General features: G+C 36.3%; 1 protein-coding gene across 6 annotated transcripts in view; it reads right to left on the bottom strand.

Annotated features, from left to right (window-relative positions):
* usp13 (ubiquitin specific peptidase 13) overlaps nt 1–25,737 on the bottom strand; it is a 60,304-nt gene that overhangs the window by 32,947 nt on the left and 1,620 nt on the right. The window contains exons 2-11 of one of the 6 annotated variants that reach the window (XM_051946998.1): nt 21,198–21,323; nt 16,859–16,919; nt 10,594–10,715; nt 9,792–9,934; nt 8,859–9,043; nt 7,994–8,091; nt 7,722–7,912; nt 5,736–5,807; nt 3,191–3,296; nt 91–216 (exon numbers count right to left, since the gene is read on the bottom strand). In XM_051946998.1, coding sequence (XP_051802958.1) covers nt 91–216; nt 3,191–3,296; nt 5,736–5,807; nt 7,722–7,912; nt 7,994–8,091; nt 8,859–9,043; nt 9,792–9,934; nt 10,594–10,715; nt 16,859–16,919; nt 21,198–21,323 — 1,230 coding nt within the window. The remainder of the gene's footprint in view (nt 1–90; nt 217–3,190; nt 3,297–5,735; nt 5,808–7,721; nt 7,913–7,993; nt 8,092–8,858; nt 9,044–9,791; nt 9,935–10,593; nt 10,716–16,858; nt 16,920–21,197; nt 21,324–25,737) is intronic. The other 5 variants (XM_022198056.2, XM_022198057.2, XM_022198058.2 and 2 more) reach the window with 5 other exon arrangements.

Genomic DNA, 25,737 nt, shown 5'->3' with positions numbered 1-25,737 from the left:
AAAGCTACGGTTGGTCACATTTCTGCAGCTAAATGTAAACTTCCTACTGGAACACATTAAAAACGTGGACGTAAACGAAGCTCCACCGACCTCCACCAGGTTGATGATGTGCAGCAGGAACTCGTGAGCGTCTTGTTGTCTGTTGGAGGAAAACTCTGGATGTCCTCTGCTGACCAGAGACTTCAGCATCCGCGGAGAGACGCCTTTCTGCTGCTGCTGGAAGGAAAACATCTGGGCGTCAGAATGAAAGTTTATACAAAAATAATTTATATAAAAAACTAGACGGCTTCTGGGAGGGAAGATGTGATGTAAAAATGCAAATATAATGATAGAGAGGAGCAGAAAAAAGAATGAAAACGCGTCGATCTGCAGAATCCTGAAGACCTGAGGAAGGAAATGTGTTCTATTTAAAGGTGGAAAACAAAAACAGGCACACAAATGAACAAAAGAGGAGTTTTCTAATAGCATCAGTGATATTTTAGAGCTAAATACTAATTTATATAAATGCTAACTAATCAATAACAGTGGAGCATTGAGCTTGACTGGAATTTACACGTGTAGCAGCTCAGATTAACTTCCACAGTTGGTTTTGTATGAATATTTTGTGAATAGTGAATTCCAGAGCAGACATTAATTGCAGATTGTAAATTAGTAAAACTATAAATTTAAAATAATTTCTATTTAATGACAAGTTGTTTTGTTCATAAAGTAAAATACTAGATTGCTCATTGTTCTTGTGCCATTTTGTGTCTCATGTTTGTAAGATTTTGTCTTGTTTTTGTAGTTTTTTGTCTCTTTTAGTCATTTTGTGTTTTGCTTTATTTGGTGTTTTATCTTGTTTGTATTGTTTGTCTATTTTTCCAAAATTTTGTCGTGCTTTTGTTGTTGTTTTCCTTTTTTGGCCTTTTTTTTGTTTCCTTTTTGTCTCGCTTGTACTTTTTGTCTTATTCTTGTCGTTTTGTGTTTTCCTTTATTCTTCGTTTTGTGCATCGGTTTGTCATTTTCTGTGTTTTTTTTGTCTCACCTGTGTTGTCGTTTTGTTTCACTTTTTGTCTCTTTTTAGTCATTTGTCCATTTCATTGTCACTTCCGAACTTTTTTGTCTCGTTTTTGTCATTTCTCAGGTGTAATATTTCATTATCTATTGCAAAATTTCACTTTCATGTACAACACTGCAGATGTAATTTCCTTTTCGTTTAATTTTTCATGTGTCATATGAATTATTACCTCACTATAATTACTAGAATTACCTTTTACTGTAGTATTACAGCCTTATTATAGTTTACTTATGCTTAAAACGTGCTGCTTTTCTACTTTTTAGCCACTCTAATTTAAAATTTTTTTATGTTATGTCATTTTGTTAATTCTTTAATTTCTTTAATAATTTAATATCTGGGGTAGGAATTTCCTTCTGGATGAATAAAGTTTGATCTTATCTCGTGTTTTTAGCAGCAGCATTGGTGAACTGTCCAACACTAATAACTGATTTTAATCGCCATCTGCTCTGAAATATTTCCTGTATGCGTTCTCTAACATTTAAGTTAAAATGGCGACAAAATCCAAAATATTTTCAAAAAGTCCAGATTCAGTCTGAAAATAAAGACTACAGTCTGCTGTCATTTAGTTATATTAAAAATGTATTTTTACATTTTTCTTAGCCTGTTTTATTATATTGTGTATTGTTGCTCCTACTCCAATACATTCCTTTAAAACTACATTGCTTGATTGATTCATTATCAAGAATCAATGAGGAAATGTTAACAATTATATTAGATTTAAGAGCATAGTCTAAAGCTATATTTAAGCTAAAGACAGTTAAAGCTTAATTTCTCTTATTTTTTGCACAATTCCGGGATAAACGTCTTTTGAATATATGTTTTATAAGTCTAAATCTTGATTTTTTAAAATCTAATTCTACAAAGAAACTGGGGAATTAATTCACAATTTGCATTTTTTTGTTCATTATTGCACCAAACTAAGGACAAACTGACTCTCTTTCTGTATTCTGCTAGCCTAGCCATGCTACACCCATGTTTCTGACGGCACAAGGGTCTAGGAACGCTCGACAGGGAGGGAGGCGGGCTAAAAGGTTGTCTATCAAATCCCTCTGCAGCAATTGGGTAGGTATACAACCAATCAACGCAATGAATAGGCTGACGTAGTTCCGAGAGCACCGGCGGATTGTGGCTAAGTCCCATTAGCTTCCCAACCAGCGGAGCCACGGAGCCAACTGGTATATTCAGGATTTGCCATATCCCGTCGGCATAAGTCCAAATACGTCTTTCTTCTCAATGAAACACTTCAGTGCCGTCCTTTGTTTATCTTTCAAGTTGAATTTTAGCTTCAAATCTTTAAGGGATGTGACCAAAGCCGAGTCAAAAGATAACTGTTTATTGTGCGCCGGTTGTTTCTGTCAGAATCGTCACGCCTCTGACTCTACACTTCATGGTGATTGGTCCCGCCAGTTTTAGGAGAATCCAGCCTCGAGCCTTATGGAGGGTAACTAGACCCACCCTGGCAGAGAATTAAATTCGTTGCTGTGGGTTGTCTAGCGTGGCTAGGCTAGTATTCTGCTGCTTGCTGCTGCAGTTTTATCGCCCAGGCTGGCGTAAAACATGAGGAAAAGTCTTATAAAAACACGACATGATGCTAATAACGAGTTAATAATAAACCATCAGTGGGAACCCTCAGCGTTCGGTTAAATCCAGAAGTGAGATCACTGATTGTACTCGCAGCCCTTCAGGCCTCCCAGCTGTCAATACGTGTCCAAACCCGACTCCACCATCACATGTGGAGGAAGTTCAGGATCACGGCTCGGCCACTATCAATTACCGAGGCTTAAAACGAGGCTTAAAAGAAGCTCAGAGGAGCAGCGACGGCTCCCATTATGCTTTAATGACTTTCCTCCTCTACGTCCAGGAATCTAAGAGGCTGAAAACGGAACAATTGAAGTTAAAGTTAGTGAAGAAAAACAAGATAGAGAGAAATGAAGCAGAGATCTGGGGAATAAAAAAGCAAACCAGTGTTAAAGTTACACATTTGGGGTCAGAAAAACTTCACAATATTCCTAAAAATCCTCTCAAATCCATTGTAAAAGCTCAGACACATTACTAACACAGACAGCTAAACATTTTTCTGATTTGTTTCTTGTTCATGCTTCAGTTCCGGAGCCAGTTTGGAGCTGGACATACCCAGTTTAATACCTTGTATTCTTCTTTCATCACCTGTTCAATGAGCTCAGATTTCACGGGCGGTTTGGCGTACTGGCCTGAGAGCAGTCCGTGTCCCAGTTTAGCCCTGCGGGACGAAAACACATCACGGCATCAACACGGAGCACAAACACGCCTGTTTCACGGCAGTTTTTAAGATTTAAAACCTTAAGACGCCGAGCACAGAAATAAAAAATAAAAAAGAACTTCAGACAGAACTCCTGGAGCTGTTCTGATGTCAAGTTTGGAGAACAGCTCCAGGCTTTTGCCGGCTTTGTGAGTTTTTAGTCTCACAAAGCCGGCAAAAAGTTCAAAATCAGTGCGGTTGCCATGGTAATCACAACCACCAACAGCAGCTGCAAGGTTTTAGTGACTGTAAAATAAATGATCATGTTTCAGCTCTCAGCAGTCTCCTAAATTCTTCTAATTTTTCATTTTCTAATAATTAGTTGAGCTCTTAAATGCTTGCATTCATTAAAGGGTCATTTTTGTACAGAATTTATTAGTGAACAATAGATTTTTAACACTACATACAGTCAGTTTAGTAATAAACTTATTTTACTGGTGTGAGGAAATCAAAAGAAGTGGGTAAATATATGTGTTGATAGAATACTTCAAGAATACATTTTTTAAAATTCATTTTTAAGCATATATATATTTACATACATTTTAAATTTATTTTTTTAAACATTTTATATATTTCAAATTGTGCATATATATTTAGAGTTTTTTACAGTTTGAATGAGTCAATCAATATGTAAAAATGCATCATGTATCTGCCATCAGCTGTCAGGCTATTCAATTTAAAATTAAACAGATAAGAACCCTGACAACTGAATTTCCCTTTGTGGATGAATAAAGTGATTCTATTCTATACTATATGATACATAATATAAATTATTGATAGAATATAAATTATTTGTATCATACAATAATAAATAAATGAAAAATACATAGACAACTAATGTATTTTCTACAAAGTAAAAAGGTTTTAATAAGAATATTTTTACAAATATTAATTTTAAATATGTTTTTATATTTTACATTGTGCCTATACATTTTGGGTTTTCAATAAATCAATAAATAAGCAAAAAATGTATTGTATACAATATAGTATATAATGATATAAATTATTTGTATATTATAATGAATAAATTAAAATACATAAAAAATAAATGTTTTTCTACAATGTAAAAAAGTTTTAATAGGAATGTATAAATTCAATATTTTCTTATTTTTTATATGCCACATTGTGTGTAGACATTTAGATTTTTTCCAGTTTTTTGAGCCAATAAATAAGTTAAAAATAAATCTTATACAATATAGCATACAATATTATTTTTGTATAATATATTATAATAAAATATCATTTAACAATAAATAAATGAAGAATACATAAACATATTTTTTCTACTGTGTGAAAATGTAAAAATAAAGAAGTAACTAAAATCTATTGTTTACAATAGCTAATATATGTTATATCAACAATTGATATAATATAATAAAAATAAATTAAAATACATTAAAAATAAGAAGGGCCGATGCCTTCATGAGCATTCCTTATTTCTGTAGCTGAAACATCCCCAGTGGGTTGAAATTATTTTAATTTCAGGACTTTAAACATCAATGATGATAAAATTACAGTAAATTCTAACCTGTTGCTCATAAATAATCTCATCAATTCAAAATTAATGGGCAATAATCCAATAAGAATTTGAAACAAAACAGTCAAAAATCTTTCCTGCATGTGCTTTTTCAAATGTTGCTGTTAAAGTCACAGCAAAATCTACATTTAAAACAAAATTCACATTAAGTTTCATTTTAACTAAACTGTAGGTCTGTTGTGATGTAATTAAGCCAATAATAAGCATTTTTGTTCCTACTACAGCCTCCAATGTATTATTTTACACCCGTATTGCCTCTATTTGTCATCAAGAATCAATGAAGAATAGGCATTTTTATATAACTAAATATTTATAAATATAGTCTACAGACAGCTAAAGCTCACTGACTCTTTTTTGTGTGTGAATATTGACACAGTTCTGCTATAATTTGCAAATTAAGGAACAAAAACCTCTTTTAAATGCATGTTTTAAGTCTAAATCTTGATTTTTCTTCTAATCCTTCCAAGAAACAGAAATGGATTCACAATTTGCCTTTAGTGCATTTACAGGAAGGGTCATGTTTCATCGTTGCACCAAATGTTTCTGTATGATCTGCTTTTTGAAGACAGGCATCAACATGTTTATCTGGCTGCTCGCCTCCGAACACCAAACATCCACAGCTGATGTTATTCACTGCCCGGACTGTTGCAACACAGCGGCTTAGAGGAGAAAACACACCAGATTTATGCCTTAAACAGTGGAAAAACACACCAGATTTATACTGGAAAAGTGGAACGACAGGCTCACATTGAACATATTTACTGCCTGAACTGAAACTGACACATTCTAAACTCATTCTACAGAATAAAAGTGGTCTTGTTAGTGCGTTGTGACGCTGATTATGTAACCGTGGAGTCACTTACATCTGTGTGGCGAAGTCCTGGGTGGGGTCAAGAGGTGAATAGTCATATATCCTCTGCAGATTTCCCACATACCTGCAGATCAGAACACGTGTCACTGCTCACCTCGACACACGGACACAAGACGGACGGAAACACAACACCTGGAACGTCTCATAGTTTGTGTTTTTATCAATAATCACATGCAACCTAAGTTAAAGTAAGCATAAAAAGCACCGCAATAAAACATATTAATGCAGACGTACATCATGCAAGGGTTTGAAATCTTGATGTAATATTCAAAATTACATTTTAAATTTCATTTTCAGCCATGCATCTGCACTTAAATCCCGTATTATGTGGTCCTAATAGCAAAATATCTTGGATAGCTGAGAAATTTATTGATTATTTGAATAGAAATGTTTGTATTTGTGAAAGTATTCCATGTTTTTGCAGTTTTGCATTTTCTGTTGATGCAAAACTGGTTACCAAAGACGCAACAAAATAAAAAGACACATTATTTTGCTTTTATACTTAGAACTACGGCTTAAAATCAGCATTTTGGTTAATTTATTATGTGTCATATTTCGTTGTGGACGGTCGGCATCAGCGCTCAGTTTTGCAGCCATGTCTTGGAGCTCAGAAACTACCAGAAAGCGATTGGTATGACCGTTACAGTAGCAATAATCATCAGAAATAACGACAAAATAGGACAGATTGAAACATCTGCAGCTTCAGATTATACAAAGTCTTGTAGTTTTTGCAAGAGGTGTCAGTTTTCTGTGTTTTTAACAATAATTACATGCAAAAAAAATTAAGTAAGCATCAAAAGCACTGCAATAAAACATATTAGGAGGCTTTCCTGTGGTTTGTTCATGCTGGTTGTCAATGACTGGTGCATTGACATGACTTAACATCTAAAAACTAGACTTTTAATTTCATTTTCAACCGTGCATCTGCACTATAAGCACTAATTATTTGGTCCTAATTGCAGAATCTCTTGGAAAGCTGACAAATATATTGATTACTTGAATAGAAATTCCTGTATATTTAAAAGTATTCCATGTTTTTGCCATTTTTTGTCAACCTCCTGTTTTTACAAGACAGATGTGACATAAAAAGGCAAGTTTTTGCTTTTACATTTATAATGACAGCGTAAAATCAGCATTTTGGTTCATTTTTTATGTGCAATATTTCATTTTCACTTGCAGCATTGTGAATACATGTGTGGTATTTTACTTTCATGTTCAATACTGTCAGTTTAATGGCCAATATTTTTCTTTTTATCTCATTTTTCAGATGCAATATTTAATTTTATGTGTGATATTAATTATTACTTCACTACGACAACCTTTTAATGTTCTACTGTAGTCTTATTTTAGCTGCTAATTTTATTTCAGTACTTGCATGTTTTTTACTTTCTACTTTTAGGTGCAAATTTGAATTTTTCGGGTGCAATATTTCACAATCATGAATAATATTTCAGTTTAAGCTGCAATATTTCATTATCATGAGTAATATTCTATTTTTATTTGCAATATTTTGATACCTTGTGCAGAATTTGACTTTTCTGCACAATACTGTCAGTTTAAATGTCCAATATTTTCATTTTTATCTCATTTTTCAGGTACAATATTTCATTTTTATGTGTGACATTAATTATTATTTCACTATTACTACATTTTAATGTTCTAGTCACTTGTTCTTTTAGCTACTGAACGTATCTTATTGCTTTCTACTTTTACGGCTGCATTTCTGATGGCACGTCATTGTTTTCTGATTTCTGGCACAGGAATTTCCATTGTGATTTATATAGCTTTATCTTATCTTTTTTTATGTAAACGTCCTATATTACACTTGCTAAGGATTATACTTGTGTAAAGCATGACATATTAAGCAAAAATAAAAGACATTATGTATTGCAATTCATTTAGATAAGACAAAAGACTGAAAAACACATCAAAGAACAACACATATTTGTTCGTTTTTATGCCAGCGTTCGTCACTCACATCCTCTGGAAGTCTGGGATGCTGAAGAGAACCTGCAGGACCGTTCCCAGGTAGCAGCTGTTTCCCAGGTTTTTGATTCCTGTGTAGCCAGAACCGAAAACCGCCTTGAGCTTCATTCCCGACTCCTGGATCACCTCCCACTCGCTGACCCTCGGCCTGGAGTTGTTGTCTGTGTGGTGGCCGTTCTCCGTCTGAGGGACAGGAAACAAAAACATGAAGAGTTTTCTGCCAAAAGGCTTCACATGTTGGTGCTGAAACTGAAACTAACTCACTCTTTTCTGCATCTGCAGCATGTCTATTCCAAAGTGTGACAAGTGCTCTGATATGTGCGGATCCAGCACAGCTTCCTCCTCCTCGAACGAATAGACGTCTGAAAGCAGAAACACAGTCAGCCTCGGCTCAGAAAGTTTAACATTTCAGAGATTTCTGGTGAGTTATTCACGATGGATGCTCAGTAGCTCAAATCGAGTCAACATTTACATTTAAACCTAAAAAAAACCACTTCATAGCAAAGAGTTGTGCTAGATTTCATTCATTATCAGGATAAAACATTAAAATCACTCCTCACTTTATTCACTCTACTTGTTCCTCAGAATCTGCAGTTTTCACTAAACTTCTGCTTCACTTCTGCACATATCTATAAATGTGCGTAGCAGTTAAACATGTATTTTCCTTTCTTTAACATGCACATGTTTAAATGCATCTCAGTTTATTTTTGTGAGAGTACTTCAAGAGCAAAGAGTCAAATTCTTTGTTTTTTGAAAACATACAATAAAGCTGAATAAAACCATAAACTTCCTGACAGACATCACCAAGCTGTTGCATTTCATGATGTTAAATGTTGATATTTTTTCACTTGCTTAATTTTTGTTATCCAAGCTCCTTTTGTGCACACGTACATCTTTTAATTTTTTACTTACATTCATATCTCAGTGTACTCTGAGTTTAAATAATGGTTGAATGAATGAATGAATAATTTAAATGTAAACTTTCCTTAATTAAGAAGCTACTTTTTGTTCAAGCAACAATTGTGTTTTCACTATTTTTCATTGTCAGAGTGAGAGAAGAACAGTGACACCATGCACTAAGTCAGACTGTGTACTGGTGGATGGGTTCAGATGATCTCACGGCTCCCACCTGCTCCGTCTGGGGTGATGGTGTCCAGCTTGACGGCCAGCGGATGGTTGGTTTCCCTGTAGTGCTCCAGAGCATGGCCGTTGCCTCCACTCCCATCAAAGAACCATTTCCCACAAAGCACTGCACCGTCCGTCAGGTTCAGCCACAGGTTCTCCCTCAACTCGCACTTCTGACATTTCCAGCCGCTGACGGAGAGAAGAGAAGCAGAAACAGAAGACAATCGAGGAGTTAAAGTCTTTTAGAATGAGACTCAGGAATACAGACAAATGCAGAATTATAATAAATTATATACACACTACCATTCAAAGGTTTGGGGTCATCCAGACAATTCCATGTTTTCCAAGAAAACTCCCACTTTTATCCATGTGCTAACATAACTGCACAAGGGTTGTCTAATCATCGTTGAGCCTTTCAGCACCATTAGCTAACACAATGTAGCTAATGGTGGGTAGGCGAATATTTGGATAATATCCGGATAGTGCCGTAGCGAACGAATATTCGAATATTCGGGTCCAGCCCGACATATTCCATTAAAAATCAGCTGTTTCCAGATAGAATAGTCATTTACCACATTAACAATGTCTAGACTGGATTTATCATTCATTTAATGGTATCTTCACCGAAAAAAAATGCTTTTCTTTCAAAAATAAGGACATTTCTAAGAGACCCCAAACTTCTTCAAACTTCAAAGTGGCCAAAATCAGAACTGAAAAGATTACATTTTCTGTGATTTCTGCTGTAATTGGAAAAAACATCCAGTGGAATTCATCCACTTTTCTAAGAGTTTAAGAACATAAACATAACTGTTTTCTTATCCTCATCACAACAACAGAAGATGTGAAATCTGCCAACTAAAGATCTTCTCCTTCCTATAAATGTTTCCTATAAATGAAACTGCAGCGTTGTGTAGATGTGCTCTGACGTCGGTCCTACCTGGGTGGGATTCGGACGCCGTTATCCAGCTGTCGGAGGCTCCTGGCGTGTCTGGAGACCTGGATCTCCTCCTCCCACGACTCCGGCTCCTGCTTCTTATAGGCCGACGGTGCGTTGAGCACAGCATCGCAGGCGATGGTCACCTGGACGTCACAGAATAAACGCATCCATAGCATGGGTTTTAACAACTGTGCAAGCATTTAATTTCACCAAACTGTACATGACCTGCACACACGAAGAGCAAACGTGATCATGCAACATCTAAAGCAGTGATCGATCCAACATCCAGCAAGAACTAATAAAAAAAAAAAACACATCTAGTGCTGCAGCAGCCCAAAATACACCATGCAAACCTCTGATTCACCAGGTGTTCATGATAATTACTACACAGCAACATGAATTCAACTATTTTAAACTGAATATGCATGAAACAATTAAAAAAGGTGCCAAAGCCAAGCTCTAAGGACAAAACCAACACGTGAATACATGAAAACAGAGCTGAAATGTCACTTCCATGCAAGGAATAAAACAGAAAACACTCAAAAGTGATAAACATGTGCACCTTGTGGTTCCCCAAAGTCTTTTTGTTTTTGCTAAAATCAGACTAAAAATGCATCGTTAAATGAAATTCTTCAGCTGGTAGAAGGAATTCTAGGTTGAGTTTCCAGATAATATTCTAATTTTGAGTGTAAATCATCTAGAATCTGTCAGATTGAGGCTCAGCAGCCCTCCAGTCCTGCAGCCAGGGAACCACTGAGTGCACCTTCCCCATCGACATGCACAGAAACCCGGCAGCACTGACCAGAGCCGGCAGCTCCTCAATATTTGGTAACGGGATCTCGAAGTGGTCTGGAAAAATGACCAGCTTGGCCTCGTCCTCGTACTCATAGTCCTCTCCGTTAAAGTCGCGGTTTAGCTCTAAATCTTTGAGGGGAGGAAGGAAACATTCAGGCGAGACGAGACACTGTGGATCCACCACAGTTAGTTAACCAACGAGGAACATAATCGTAAACTGCAGCTCTGATTTTGAGAATTTAGCTTCATTATGTGATCGATAATGAAATGAAACATCTCTAGTTTGATTTACTATCCAATAAATGCACAAGATAACCTTCAACATCATAGAAAACATGCTAATGTGACTCAGTCCTCTGTGGTGAGTTTAGAAGTTGCCAGTGATGGCAGAATGCGATAACTTCCTATATTTAGCTCTGCATCGATTGTGTCTGAGCTAAAGAGGCATCAGAGTGAACATGAACTCGTGTTTCTGTCATTGCTGTGAGTAAAAAGTCTGTCGAGGATTCTTCTGTTTACATCCTCAGATGGAAGAAATCGACTGAAGCAGCGAATCAATAAAACACTGAAGCGACGCCTCGAGTAGAAAACAGGAAGTAAAAATAACTGAGAAGAAACTAAGGGTTGACTGATTATCAACCTGGGCGATTATCGTTTGGCATCTCACCGATTATTGGTATTTTCATTGGCCGATTATTGGTAAATTAAATGCACTACTTCAGGCCTGATGCTTGCTGTATTTTTGTGGCGTCTGTTGCTGTTCAGAGCTGTAGAATTTCGCTACTAGAGCAAAATAAAGTGCATCTTATCGCATTTAGTGTTGTTTTGCTTTGTGTCGCACCATGTACGAAAAATTGAAGCATTAAATCCTTACAGTAAAGAGGCTGGAGGTACAGAATGTTTCTTTTTTCTGAAAAAATCTGACTTTTCTGTGGATCAACAAACTGATTATTAAGATTCCAGCTCTGATCAAGAAGACATCATGCTCTACTCGAGTGAAAAAAGACTTGAAATGACACCTATCAGCCTGGTCGATTATTTTGGCCACTATTTGGCATTTTTCTGACTATCACCATCGCTATTTTTATTAGCTGATTATTGATAAATTAAAAGCTCTTCTTCAGGTCTGATTCAGCCTCCTCTCTCTCTCTGTCGTCACTCTGTCTCAGAAATGTCTCTCAAGCAGCGAAAACTGAACAAGAAACCAGGAAATTAGCTTCACTGGCAGTGGTTAATGCTAGGCTAACAGCTAGCAGCTAACGCTAAAGTTGTTGATGGAACTTCAGGTAAGAGACTGGTAACAGAGTCCTCTTTCAAAAGTACAGCTGAAAATCAGCGAAGTTTGGTTAAGTATTATAAATTCAGTTCTTCATAAAAGCCAATAATGTGACTTTGTGATGCCAGAAAAGAGATTTTTTCTGTCCACCAGAACATTAATGGTCCCACAGAGTCATAGTTTGTCTGTATATAATGTTGGACAACAGCATAGCCCATGTTTTATCTACATATTACTGTTTTACATTCAGATATATGGATCTTTAATGCTCAAGATTCAATTGGTCTCTGATAGGGATTATCATATCTGATATTTGGCATTTTTAAATCGTCGGTATTAGCATTTTTATTGGTTGATTATTGGTCAGTTAAATGTCTGTCTGTTGTTACTCTGTGGTCTCAGTAATGTGTTTCATGCAGCAAAAACTTAACAAGAAACATAAATCAGGAGGTTAGCTGAGCTCACATTTGCTAATGCTATGCTAACGCCTAAGTTAGAAGATAGATTAACCTGAAACAGAGCCTGGAAAACCATGACATGACTGCCGTGAATGATATGACTATAGGCTGCATGATTACTAGACAAAAATACATCATTATTGATCTAGACAAACTGTTCAAGTTGCAAAAAATTCTTTTTGATGGAATGTATCGACATAATATAATGTGAGTAATTACACCAACCCAGTTATTACCAGCAATTGAAGCTTTTTAAGCTCATAATTAGAAATACTTTTTTCATTGTGGAAGGCAAAGTTTATTCTTCGGGATCTCTGAAACATCCCTGAAGCAGCAAAAACTCGAGCCTGTCCTCATAGAAAAAACGACCACATAGGTCGTCTGTACACGCCCGTATTATGACCGTGTGCTACGTTTTGACGTTAAGCAACCTCGAGCGGTTGAGTAAATATCGATACTCCGGTGTCTCAGCTGAAATGTCACCATGAACAAACTTTTACCTAACACTATCCCTAACCCTAACCCTAACCATAACCCTAAACCCGTGTTGCGAAAGTGAGGTAAAAGCCTTTTCACGAGGGAAAAGCCGTTTCGCGAATTAAATCCCGTAATGCGTTTCTGTTTCCAGTTGGGATGCTAACGTAAATACGCTCTCAGGGGTCATATTCCGGTGCACGTTACATACGACCTGTGCGGTCGTATGAGTTTGAGGACTTGTTGAAAAACTCAACAATAAACCAGAAAATTAGCTTCTCTCACAGTTGCTAATGCTACGCTAATGGCTAGCAGCTAAGTTAGAACCTGAAACAGAGTTTGGAAAACAATAATAATACTTTAAAATAAGAACATTAGTGGGCAAGAAAATGATTACAAAATAATCAGCACTAGGATTCCTAGCAGTCACCCTACATCACCCTCCTACAAAGACGTCTAAAGTCGTGTATACTCGTGAGAATCTGGATTGCCGGTTGTCCCTGACGTGTTATTGTTCTCTTTGCTGTCATGGTAGCACGTGACGTTATCAGCTAGCAGCTCGATTAGATCACTGGACCGCTATGGAGATGACAAACCGGCTAGATTGGTTTCTTGATGACCAATAATCAGTATTGGATTCCTACAACATCACTCCCCCATAAAGACGTCTCAAGTCCTGTATACTCGTGAGAATCTGGATCACCAGTTGTCCCTGACGTGTTATTGTTCTCTCTGCTTTTAACCTGGCAATAGCCAGATTAATAATTGTGTAGTACTTGATAGTACTCCACAATATCAATCTGGGACCGCTCCATGTAAATCCGTTCGGAGGAAAGAGGCATGGATTGGACAATGCAACAGTATGTCCTGCCTCTGACAGGTTTGTTTTTAGCCAATTGCGGGATCTTCACAACAAGCGGAGCCAATTGGTAGATTAAACTCTTACCAAAACCCGTAGGTAAAAAAGCACAAACATCTTTACTATCCAGAAATGCGCAAAGCGCCTCTCGTTGTTCTTCCTTCAAAGAAGCGATAGGAGATTCAGCTAAAACTGACTTAATAGCAGCATCTACACGATCGTCGTCCTCCGTTGCATTGCTTGTTTTGATCTACTGGCGCTTGGTGTCGTCTTCACACCCGGATATCCCGCCCCACACACGAATACTGCTGCGTGATTGGCCCGAACCAACTTGGTGCTGTACGAAAAGTGAAGGTGGGAGCGGAGCAAGATGGTTTCTTGAGAGATTTGTGAACTCACAAATATCGCGAGAAATCAACTTGCTGGCAAGGTTCCTTTGCTTTCATGGCAATGTGTAACATTAGCAATTAGTGGCTCGATTTGATCACCCGACCGGTTTGGAGATGACAAACCGGCCGTCACATCAAGGAAGCCCAAAATACTTGCTTGTTGATGACGAATAATCAGTACTGGGTCCCTACTACATCACCCTCCTACAAAGACATCAAAAGTTATATGTACTCATGAGAATCTGGATCACCGGTTCGGCATGGAGATGACAAACCGGCAGTCATATCAAGGAAGACCAAAATATTGGTTCTTGATGACCAATAGTCAGTATTGGATCCCTACTACAGAGGCCTCCTCTTCACAACCCCATATAAAGACGTCTAAAGTCATGTATACTCATGAGAATCTGGATCAATGGTTGTCCCTGACATGTTATTGTGCTTTGTTGTCATGGTAGCACGTGGTGTTAGCAGCTAGCAGCTTGATTAGATCACCGGACCGCCACGGTGACGACAAACCGGCTATATTGGCTTGTTGATGACCAATAATCAGTACTGAATCCCTACTACATCATCTCCTATAAAGACGTCAAAAGTCGTGCATACTCGTTATAATCTGGATCAACGATTGTCCCTGAAATGTTATTTTGCTCTTTGTTGTCATGGTAGCACCTGGCGTTAGCACCAAAATAATAGTTTGTTGATGACCAATAATCAGTACTGGATCCCTGCTACATCACCCCCTATAAAAACATTTACGTTGCATATAGTCATGAGAATCTAGATGACCTGTTGTCCCTGACATGTTTTTGTTCGCTTTGATTTCATGGCAACGAGTGACGTTAGCAGCTAGCGGGTTGATTAGATCACCGGACCGCCATGGAGACGACAAACCGGCCGTCACATCAATGAAGAGTTAATTTAACGTTCAGCTGTCAGATCAGAGGAATCAGGAACATGGAGGACGAGCTGAAGGAATTCCTCGGCCCTCTGAGCAGCATCACGGCTGGAAGTGTGTCAGCGTCGACGGGAGGCTGACGGGTGGAAGCAGCTGACGGACCCCCCCACTGTAAACCAGCTGACCCCCGCCCAGCCCCGGCTTTGATTTAGAACAGTTACCAACCACACTTACAAATAAATGCTCTAAATTTAGAGAACAGAAGGAGGCAGCTCATCATGGGAAATATCTCTGGGTAAAGAGGGGCACAAACAATAACATGGGGCAGTAATGGAGGTGGAAGGGGGGCAGTTAGAATCAGATTAACATTAAACGGTGGGAGGGAAAATGGAAAAAACATCAAGAGCTGCAGCTACAGATTCATTTTGTTGTGATGGAAAATAAATTAGATTATTAATACTGGGCTGTAACCGGGTGCAGTTACTCCAGTAGTCCTCATTTTATGCTATTTTATATACTTTTACTACATTTCACACATAAGTATTGTTTATTTTTGTACCACAGCACCTTAAAAAATTATGTTTGGGCCCAACAACAACAAAAAACAAGAGTTTGCATCAATATTTTTGACTGCTAATTAAATTATGTTCAACCAACAAAGCAGTAAATAACGTTTCCTCTTAAATGAAAGGCATTTATCAGTTTTAAGTCTAAAATTGTTCAGACAAGACAATGGAAGGGAATTAAACTCAATTTTAAAGTAAAAAATAAGGAAAAATTTAATTATGAAGCCTTTTTCAGTACATAATCTCAACCTGAATTTAGTTTTCAGTCAATGATGCAGAAATTTGAGTTTAAATTACACACAATATTACATTATTATGGCAACACAACTCATCTAAATAGGTTTGTAATCTAAATAGTTTATCTAAATCTGTGATTCAATTAGATTTTTTTTTTAATTTTAAGTTGTAGGAATAAGACACTAGAATTACTTTTAAGAGTGTACATCTATTTGAAAGACGAAGTTAGACATTTAAAAAGTTGATAATCGTATAAAGTGCAGCATGTTCTTTGTTGTTTTTAAGCTTTTTCTCAAATTTGCCTTCTGAAACCTTTTTATTTGAATAATTTACATATTTTTTCAAGCATCAATGGGTTAAAACCCTTTATTATTACTCCGGCACATCTAAAGGAAAAGCAAAAATGAGGAAAAAAACTCATTTCTCTTCTTTTTTCCCCTCTAACAATCATGTCAGAAATCCTCAGTTTTACCTGATCTGTTTATCAGCCATCTACAAAAGTAAAATGTCTATTATACACTGATGCATCAGAATTATTGATCTAATAAAGTCATAAAATGTGTCATGTTCAGCCCATTTTTTCCACAAAATAAGTATTAGTCCCTAAAAACCATCTCTGTGTATGAATAGTGACATATTTAGAAGCTTTTTGCATTAAAATAAGTCATTCTTACTTTAAAATATCTTAGATTTAACTCTACACTGTTGATTCCTAGAACTTTCTCCACATAATCCTGCTCTACTGGCTGCAGCTCAAGCACACCAGCTCACCTAGAAATCTGTTTAACCTCTGTAAAACTACTCGAAGCTGCACAATGACCGGATGTAATATTGGAGGAATTCAGTTGTACATGTTAGAACCGGATTCTGAGGAAGAATAACGACACAGAAAGTGTAAAATCTGAATCATTTTTCTCAGTAGCACGGTGGAAATATTTAAAAATGCTACTGATGTGTCGTCTAACAGATTAAACGACACCATACAGACATCTTAACAACCTCTTTAAGCACATTTAGCTTCAGTACTTGTGCATCTTTTACCAATATTCTCACACTGCAGCACTGATACTGCATTAAAGACGTGAATACTTCTTGCACCAGTGCTTTCAACTCACCTAGAAACACTTTTCCGTTCCTCCGTCTGGGGATGGCGCCTCCTGCAGCTCCTGTGGCTTTCTGTCGGAAACATATCAAACATGGATTTGTCAGGCGAGTAATTAGCACATTTCTACAAACTTGTAGTATTTCTGTCACTTTGTATGACTTATAATCCTTCGATTACACTGACTTACAACACTTTTTAAATCTACATGTTAGTGCTTACAGTTCAAATTCCTTGTATGTGAAAACCTAACGGGCAATGAAACTATAAAATTCATTGATTTTCTTTCGCAATATTGTTTGACTTGATTTGCAAAGCCTTTTATAAATAAGATTCACTTCAAACCAAAAGATTAGAGCTGTGACACTGGAGATATCTGAAGGTTTAGAAGTGTTAAATATCGAATTAAAGTAAAGCGTTACTGATTTTTTTACATCCACGTTGCTATTTGTCAAAGTAATACGCCGTGATATTCTCCTATTTTGTGCATAACTATCTCAAATCTGGATTAAATCAGCTTTTATATATTAAAATCAGGTAATTTTGCTAGATTTGCAGCAAACTAAGGTTCTCAGTGTGGAAAACGATGATAAATCCACTGATTGTATTGTACATTGCAGCTTTTAAATATGATTATTGTTCTACTTTTGCACATTTTAAGCCATTTACGTCACATACTGTGTGATTTTGCACACTCTCAGGTGATGTATTTGCACATTCCTGCAAACAGTAAGTATTTATGTCACTTTTTTTTATGACTTATAATGCCTCGCTTACACAGAGTTGCATCACTTTTTGAATCTACACGTTAGCGTTTAATGCACAAGTCAAATTTTCTGTGTGAGAAAACCTACCGGGCAACAAAACTTCAACCTTAATCGATTTTCTATTGCAAAGCTTTTTGTAAATAAGATTGAAAAACATAAAGAAATACTGATCCTGCTGCTCCACCTTAAAGATGAAGTCTGGGATTCTGCAGGAAGACTGTTTATTTTTAGCAAGTTAGCATATTTAGCCACATTTATCATTACACCTCTGTACTTTCCACGTGTACGGCTGGGCTCGTGCACGGGCCCCGATTAAACTGGATCAAAGAGATGTAATCGCATTAGAAAACTTCTCTTTTAACTGTAAGTTGTAGCTTTTCCAGGTGGTTGTCATTTTGTTAGAAATAGATGCTGCGTGCTCCAGCTGCCGGGTCGGGTTACGAGGCCGAGGGAAAACCCCGAACCAGAATAAAGACAACCACAAATCGAAGCGCTTCAAGTTGCACAGGTTGATTTGCAGACTTGGACTGAAGCCATTTACAGTAAGTTCATCCGTCTCTGCAGCTTTTTTGACAAACATTCGTCTAAAAACGCTGCAGCAGGACGACACAGCGCCACCAACTGGTTTCCTCCCAGCGGAAAGCCAGAGAATGCTGACACACCGAGTGGACTCATGGGAGGAAAAAAACTGCAGACATGGGAGCCTGCAGAATGCGAGCAGCTGTTTGTGGCTTGGAAATAGCAGCTCTTTACAAAGCAGAGCTGATCTGAGGGCAATTAGAGGCAGCCAGAAAACACAGCAGCAGCAGCAGCAGCAGCAGCAGCTTTGTTGTTCACCCAGGAGCTCGTTTGATTCTTTCTCAACAACAAAAAGCAGCTGATGTACTTTTTATACGTTCAGGGACGGACAACAAAGCAGAAACAGCCCAGAATATCATGCAGTCTGATGTAAAAACAACACAAACTTCAAACAGCTGCAGCATCACAACCTTTGATATCTGAAACTTTGAGGTTCTTGCATTCATACGGCATCATATTTTTCTGATATTTTGTCCACTTCTTGCACTAATAAAAACACATTCTGTTACTTAAGTTTTGGATTTTTCAACAAAACTTTAAGTAACAGACAAAACCAGCAATTTAACTGCAAGCATTCCAACTAAATTTTTAATATTTTGTCTTGTTTTTTGTCTTTTTTTGTCATTTGTCTTGTGTTTTTGTCATTTTGTTTCTTGTTTTTGTCATTTTGTGTCTCATTTGTGTCATCTGTGTAATTTTTTTGTCTCATTTTTTTTTGTTTCATGTACCTTGTCTCATTTTTTGTCATCTCGTTTCTCGTTTTTGTCGTTTTGTGATTCGTTTCTGTCTTGTTTGTTTTGTTTGTCAATTTTTTGGTTGTTTTGTTTTGTTTTGTCATTTTATTGTCTCAATGTTTGTCATTTTGTGTTTTTTTGTCTCACTTGTGTTGTTTTTTGTTGTTTTGTTCCTCATTTGTTAACTTTTTTGTCGCTTTGTAACTTTTTTTGTAATTTTTTTGGTCTTTTTTGTTTTGTTTCACGTCGTTTGTCTCAGTTTTTGTTGCTTTGTTTCTCTTTTGTTAGTTGGTGTCTCATTTTTGTCTCACTTGTGTTTTTTTGTTCGTTTGTGTTTTGCTTTATTCATTGTTTTGTGCGTCGTTTTTGTCATTTTGTGTTTTGTCTTGTTCCATTTTTTTTCACCTTGTAACTTTTTGTTCAGTTTCATGTCTCATGTTTTTGACACTTTGTTTCTCATTTTTGTCATTTGTTGTGTCATTTTTGTCTCACTTGTGTTTTTGTCTTATTTGTGTTATTTTGTGTTTTGCTTTATTCGTTGTTTTGTGTATTGTTTTTGTTGTTTTATGTTTTTGTTTTGTTTATTTTTTCGCTGTTTTGTTTCTCGCTCTAGTCTTTTTTTGTCATTTGTTCATTTTCTTGTCACTTTGTAACTTTTTTGTCTAATTTTTTGTCTCTTTTTTGTTTTGTTTCGTGTCGTTTGTCTTATTTTTTTCCGTTTTGTGTCTCGTTTTTGTCTCGCTTCTGTTTTTTGCATTATTTTTGTCATTTTGTGTTTTACTTTATTTGTTGTTTTGTGCGTTGTTTTTGTTGTTGTGTGTTTTTGTCTATTTTTTTGTCATTTTGTTTCTTGCTTTTGTCATTTCTTGTCTCGTTTGTGTCATTTGTGATATTTTTAGTCTTGTTTTTGGTCGCTTTGTAACTTCTTTGTTCTCATTTCATCATATTTCTGATATTTTGCCGACATCTCATGCTAATAAAAGCAGATTCTGCTACTCAAAGTTTAGTATTTTTCATTGTGTTTAGTATTTATTAAACTTATTTCGAGCTGTGACAGTTTTTGTTTCAAGTGTTAGAGTTTAAGTTTAAATTCCCCATAATTTCCATTGGTGTTTTCTTGATAAGAACCATTTAAAGATAGGAAACACCTCAATTTAAACCAATATTCACTCCTTGTTTGTTAAATATTGGAGACTTCTGTGTAAATTGTTTTTCTGCAAGCTCCAAAATCAGTGCAGAACACCTGAGCTACTGTCCACAAACCAACAACTTAATCATTTCACTGCAAGCGTTCCAACTCAATTTATCACAAAACTAGTACCAGACTACCGAGTTCTTCCATGGAAACCTCCAAGGAAATGATTAACTGTGAAATAAACCAGTAAAGCCACAAAATAAACTGTAAACTGAAAGACTACAGTTGTGATATTGGCCGTATCTGAAGGCTTACAAGTGGATATGGAGTTAAAGTAAAGTTTTACTTCCACGTTGCTATTTGTCAAAGTAATACGCCGTGATATTCTCAAATTTTGGTCTGAACTATCTCAAATCTGGATTAAGTCAACTTTTACATATTAAAATTCAGGTTATTTGACTAGATTTCCATCAAACGGAGAGGCTCAGTGTGGAAAACAATGATAAATTCACTGATCGTATTGTATTTTGCAGCTTTTAAATATGATTATTATATTTTTGCACATTCTAAGTTGTTTATATGACATACTGTGTAGCTTTGCACTTTCTCAGGTGATTTCTTTGCACATTCCTGCAAACTGTAAGTATTTCTGTCACTTTTAATGACTTATAATGCCTTGATTACACTGAATTGCAAAACTTTTTATATCTAGATGTTAGCATTTTAGTGTGTTCTGCATTAAAAAAGTAGAATTCCTGATATGTAAAAACTTTCTGGGCAGTTAATCTTAATTTATTTTCTTTTGCAATATTGTTTGACTTGACTGAAAAGCTTTTCAGAAAGATTTCAAAAGTACTACATGCAGAAATACTGTGGATGTCTGTGATTCTGCAGGAAGACTGTTTATTTTTAGCTAGTTAGCATATTTAGCTGGTTACCATGCGCCACATTTACCATCACGCCCTCCTCACTTTTCACGTGCACGAGCCCAGCTGTGCACAGTACTCTCTGAAGTAGTGTTGTGTGTTTTGGTTTGACCCACTTTATTAGTTTGCTACCAGACGCGCTGTGAGGAGACACTAAACTGCACAAAACGTACATGGATTAGCGTCGAACACGCTCCAGGTGTGATCTCACCTCTTTGACGTGCCGTTTGAGGTGCATGTAGACACTCTGTCCGGTTTTGCGATAATGTCTCTCCACATGTTCCCGTCCGAAGCCCAAGAATGTGTTCATGCACACATACAGGCCTCCCTCAGACTCCTGCAAAGCAAACAGGAACAAATGAGCAGCAGCACAAAGTAAAGAGCTCTAAAACTGCACATCACATGTTAGATCTGCAATTTTCCTTCATTTCTCAAGTGGCAGGTTTTACTGTTTACTATGCGCTACATGCGTGACTTTTTCACTTAGATCAGGGTTGTCAAACAAAATCGGTCCTCCAGAGGGTCCAATCCAGCAATCAAAGTGTAAAAATTCAACAGAAGACATTAACTGCAGATTGTAAATTAGTAAAACTATAAATTTAAGATAATTTCTAGACCATGACAAGTTGTTTGGATCATAAAGTAAAACACTAGATTGTTCATTGTTCTTTTGTGTCTCATTTTTGTAACATTTTGTCTTGTTTTTGGCGTTTTTTTGTCTTTTTTTGTCTGACTTTTGCTGTTCGTCTCATGTTTTTGTTGTTTTGTTGCTCGTTTTAGCATTTTTTGTCTCGTTTGTCTGATTTTTGTTGTTTTGTTTCTGTTTTTTGTTGTTTTGTGTTTCTTTTTTGTCTTGTTTGTGTTTTTTTATCTTATTTTTGTCATTCATGTTTTGCTTTATTCGTCGTTTTGAGCACTGTTTTGGTTGTTTTGCATTTTTTTGGTCTCGCTTCTGTCGTTTGTCAATTTTTGGTCGTTTTGTTTTTTGCTTTTGTAATTTTTTGTCTCGTTTGTTTCATTTGCAAAGATTTTTTGCAATTTTTGGCCATTTTTTGTCGCTTTGTAATTTTTTTGTCCAATTGTTTTTCTGTTTCCTGTCATTTGTCTCATGTTTTGATAGTTTTGTAATTTCTTGTCTAATTTTTTTGTCGCTTTGTAATTTTTTTTAAAGTTTTTTTCTTTTTTGGTTTTGTTTTGCGTCATTTGTCTCATTCTTGTCTCGCTTTTGTTTTTTTATTTTATTTTTGTCATTTTGTGTTTTGCTTTATTCGTTCATTTGTGCACTTTGTGTCGTTTTGTGTTTTTTTGTCTTGCTTGTGTCCTTTGTCTATTTTTTGTTGTTTTGTTTCCCGCTTTTGTCAATTTCTGTCTTGTTTGTGTCAATTGTTTTGTCGCTTTGTAACTTTTTGTCTAATTTTTTGTCTCTTTTTGTTTTGTTTTGTGTCACTTGTCTTATTTTTTGTCATTTTGTTTCTCGCTTTTGTCACTTTGTGTCTCTTTTTTGTGGTTTTGTGACTCCTTTTTGTAATATTTTGTCTTGCTTTTGTTGTTTTTTTGCCTTTTTTATCTAACTTTTCTTGCTCTTTGTCATAAAGTAAAATACTATATCATTCAGTTCCAGATACATGTGACTAAATCTTAGCCTAGCTGTGCTAGACCCGGCTCTTAAGGCACAAGGGTCTAGGAACGCTCGACAGGGAGGGAGGCGGGCTAAAAGGTTGTCTTTCAAATCACTCTGCAGCAATTGGGTAGGTATACAACCAATCAACGCAACGAATAGGCTGACGTAGTTCCTAGAGCGCCGGCGGATTGTGGCTAAGTCCCATTAGCTTCCCAACCAGCGGAGCCGCAGAGCCAACTGGTATATTAAGGATTTGTCATATCCCGTCGGCATAAGTCCAAATACGTCTTTCTTCTCAATGAAACACTTCAGTGCCGTCCTTTGTTTATCTTTCAAGTTGAATTTTAGCTTCAAATCTTTAAGGGCTGTGGCCAAAGCCGAGTCAAAAGATAACTGTTTATTGTGTGCCGGTTGTTTCTGTCAGAATCGTCGCGCCTCTGTCGTCACTTAGTTACGCCCGCCTTCTGACTCTACACTTCATGGTGATTGGTCCGGCCAGTTTTAGGAGAATCCAGCCTTGAGCCTTATGGAGGGTAACTAGACCCACCCTGGCAGAGAATTAAATTTGTTGCCGAGGGTTGTCTAGCGCGGCTAGGCTAACTAAATCTTCCTTTATGCCTTAAATGTAAACATTTCTGCACTAAAACAAAGGAAAAATGTGGATTTGTTGTTATTTATAGGTTATTATGCTTTAATTTCACTGATCACTGGAGGTCAGACTGGGCTGAATGTGGAAGCTAAACTAGAATGAGTTTGACATCTCTGATTTAAATCAAGTACAAACACAACAAACTACATTCATGAAAGCAATGTAACAAAAAGCTCTTGTGTTGTAGCCTTGAGATGCAGGATTATGTGTAAATTTCAGAGTATTTTGTGTATTTTGACCACACTTCCAGACACTGCATGCACAGTGGACAGCCAACAATTCTGCAACCACATTTTTTTTAAAAAACCCAAAAAAACAAACAGCCTTTCTTGCTGAAACAGTCATTCATGCATCTTGTCAAGCATCCAGAAATCTGTTCCAGCTCCCTCACAAAACCACAGAATCACCTTTTACATGATATTTAATCCGAGGACAAATGAATCATTTTCTAATATTATGTTCCGTACAAGTAACGTGACGCAGAGATTTCATGCTGCTGTTGTTTTAGCAGAAGAACACCCTGTTTTAGGCAGTTAAAAGTCATTTTTTCATGGGTGAAATCTCTTTGCTTCTGGGGCTTTGCTTTGTGAAAACAGTGAGTTCAGTCATCATAAAGGCGCCGGTGACTCGCTGCTGACTTACTGTATCTAAACACTGTGTTACAGGAAACCATTCGGCCGCATTGGAAAGATCTCCGTGTGACTGGAAGATCATATTTAAGGTGCTCTGAAACATCACATAACTTCCTCAGAGTGTTTTATTGAGATTTCAGACAGAAACAACGTCCTGCTCTTCACATGTGGACGGTTGGAGCCTAAATACTTGGAAAACACCCCTTCAGAAACGAACCTAAATCTGCAGTCGGTGTGGCCCTTATAAACCCCCGAGATAAACCTTTAAGTGGCCCAGAGTGACATATGAGCCTCAACAGTGCGAGGATAAAAATAAACCAGTCCTGAGGCCAACATGATGAACTCCAGACAGCTGAGTCACCTTTAAAAACGCTTTCAGTTGAGAAAGTAGGTTTTCGTCGTAAGGAAACGTTCAGAGGGTGGAAAAATACAGATTTATGGTCAGTCGGGAGTCTTTATGAACGCAGAAAACACTAAAGCCAGCATCAAATCTGCACATTCTGACAGTAAAAAGGTTAAATAATACTAAATATTCATTGTTTTCATGCTGTCACTGTTGTTTTAATTGCAAAAAAACAAGAAAAAAAATTAGATCATGCACCAAAATTGGGATTTCTGTCACAAAAAATGCCATAAAAGCATAAAAATGTACATTAAATGACAACTACACACTTATAAGCCTGAAAACTCAATATATGAGTATTTAAATACAATCACAAATATAAACTTGTGGCTCTTCCCTGTAAACTCACTACTGGACAGAGGAGTGAAGGGTTAAAGTGCATCACAGTGAGCTAAACAACACAATTAGCATTAAAAAGTCACCATTAATTCTATAATCTGCACATAAAATGACTTAAATATTAAAATAATACTATATATTTCCAGCTCAGTGCCACTTCAAGTTAGTCTTTAGACAAATTACATCAAGTCAAGTCCACTCACTGTTATTTATATTTAAAGCAGCAGCTGTTGAGCCAAAGTGCTTTCCAGTACAGAAGTAAGAATAAACCGACTAAGTTTAAATATTGAGGTTAAGACGCTGGAGTCTTATTTATGGTCTGGATTTACATAAGCAATTTAGATATATGCAATAAGACTTCACCTGACTAAAATAAATATTACAGCAAAGACGCTACGATAATTTAAATTCAGGAGTTTAACCCGATAATTTACTTATTAAGGTTATGACCTGAAAGTATTATTTATTATGGAGATTAAACTGATGAATTTGAATATTAAGGAATAAAATATTTTTAAAAAATGTACAATAAATACAATTACATCTGACTACAATAAATATTACATATAAGACCCTATAATATTGTTAATTATGGAGATTAACTTAAATATTCAGGGCATGACCTTTTGTTACAACATATTATAGAGTATTAAGTAATGTAAAAAACTGTGGAATAAAAAAAAAATTAAATACAGCTTCAACTGAATTTATTAAATATCGCTAAGACACTAAAATATTCTTAATTATGAAGAATAATTTGACCAATTTTAATCTTAAAGCTAATATCATATAGTATTATATATTATAGAGGAACAAATATATAAAAAATATATATAATGCAATTTTATGTGGCTAGAATAACTATTAGAGCTAAGACCCTATAATATTCCTAATTATGGAGATTAATCTAATTTGCATATGCAGGCAAATTCAACTGAATCATTTTAATATTAAGAAAAAATTACAAAAAATGTACATAAAATACAACTTTATCTGACTATAATAAATATTCAGGCTAAAACCCTTCAGTATTATTAATTATGGTGATGAATCAAAAAAATTTAAATCTTAAGACTTTACATTGTTATTTATTATAAAGATTGAAAT

The sequence above is a fragment of the Acanthochromis polyacanthus genome, chromosome 4 (assembly GCF_021347895.1).
Source record: "Acanthochromis polyacanthus isolate Apoly-LR-REF ecotype Palm Island chromosome 4, KAUST_Apoly_ChrSc, whole genome shotgun sequence".
Taxonomy (NCBI): domain Eukaryota; kingdom Metazoa; phylum Chordata; class Actinopteri; family Pomacentridae; genus Acanthochromis; species Acanthochromis polyacanthus.
The sequence above is the reverse complement of the archived record's forward strand: the minus strand, read 5'-3'. Positions and strand labels throughout refer to the sequence as shown.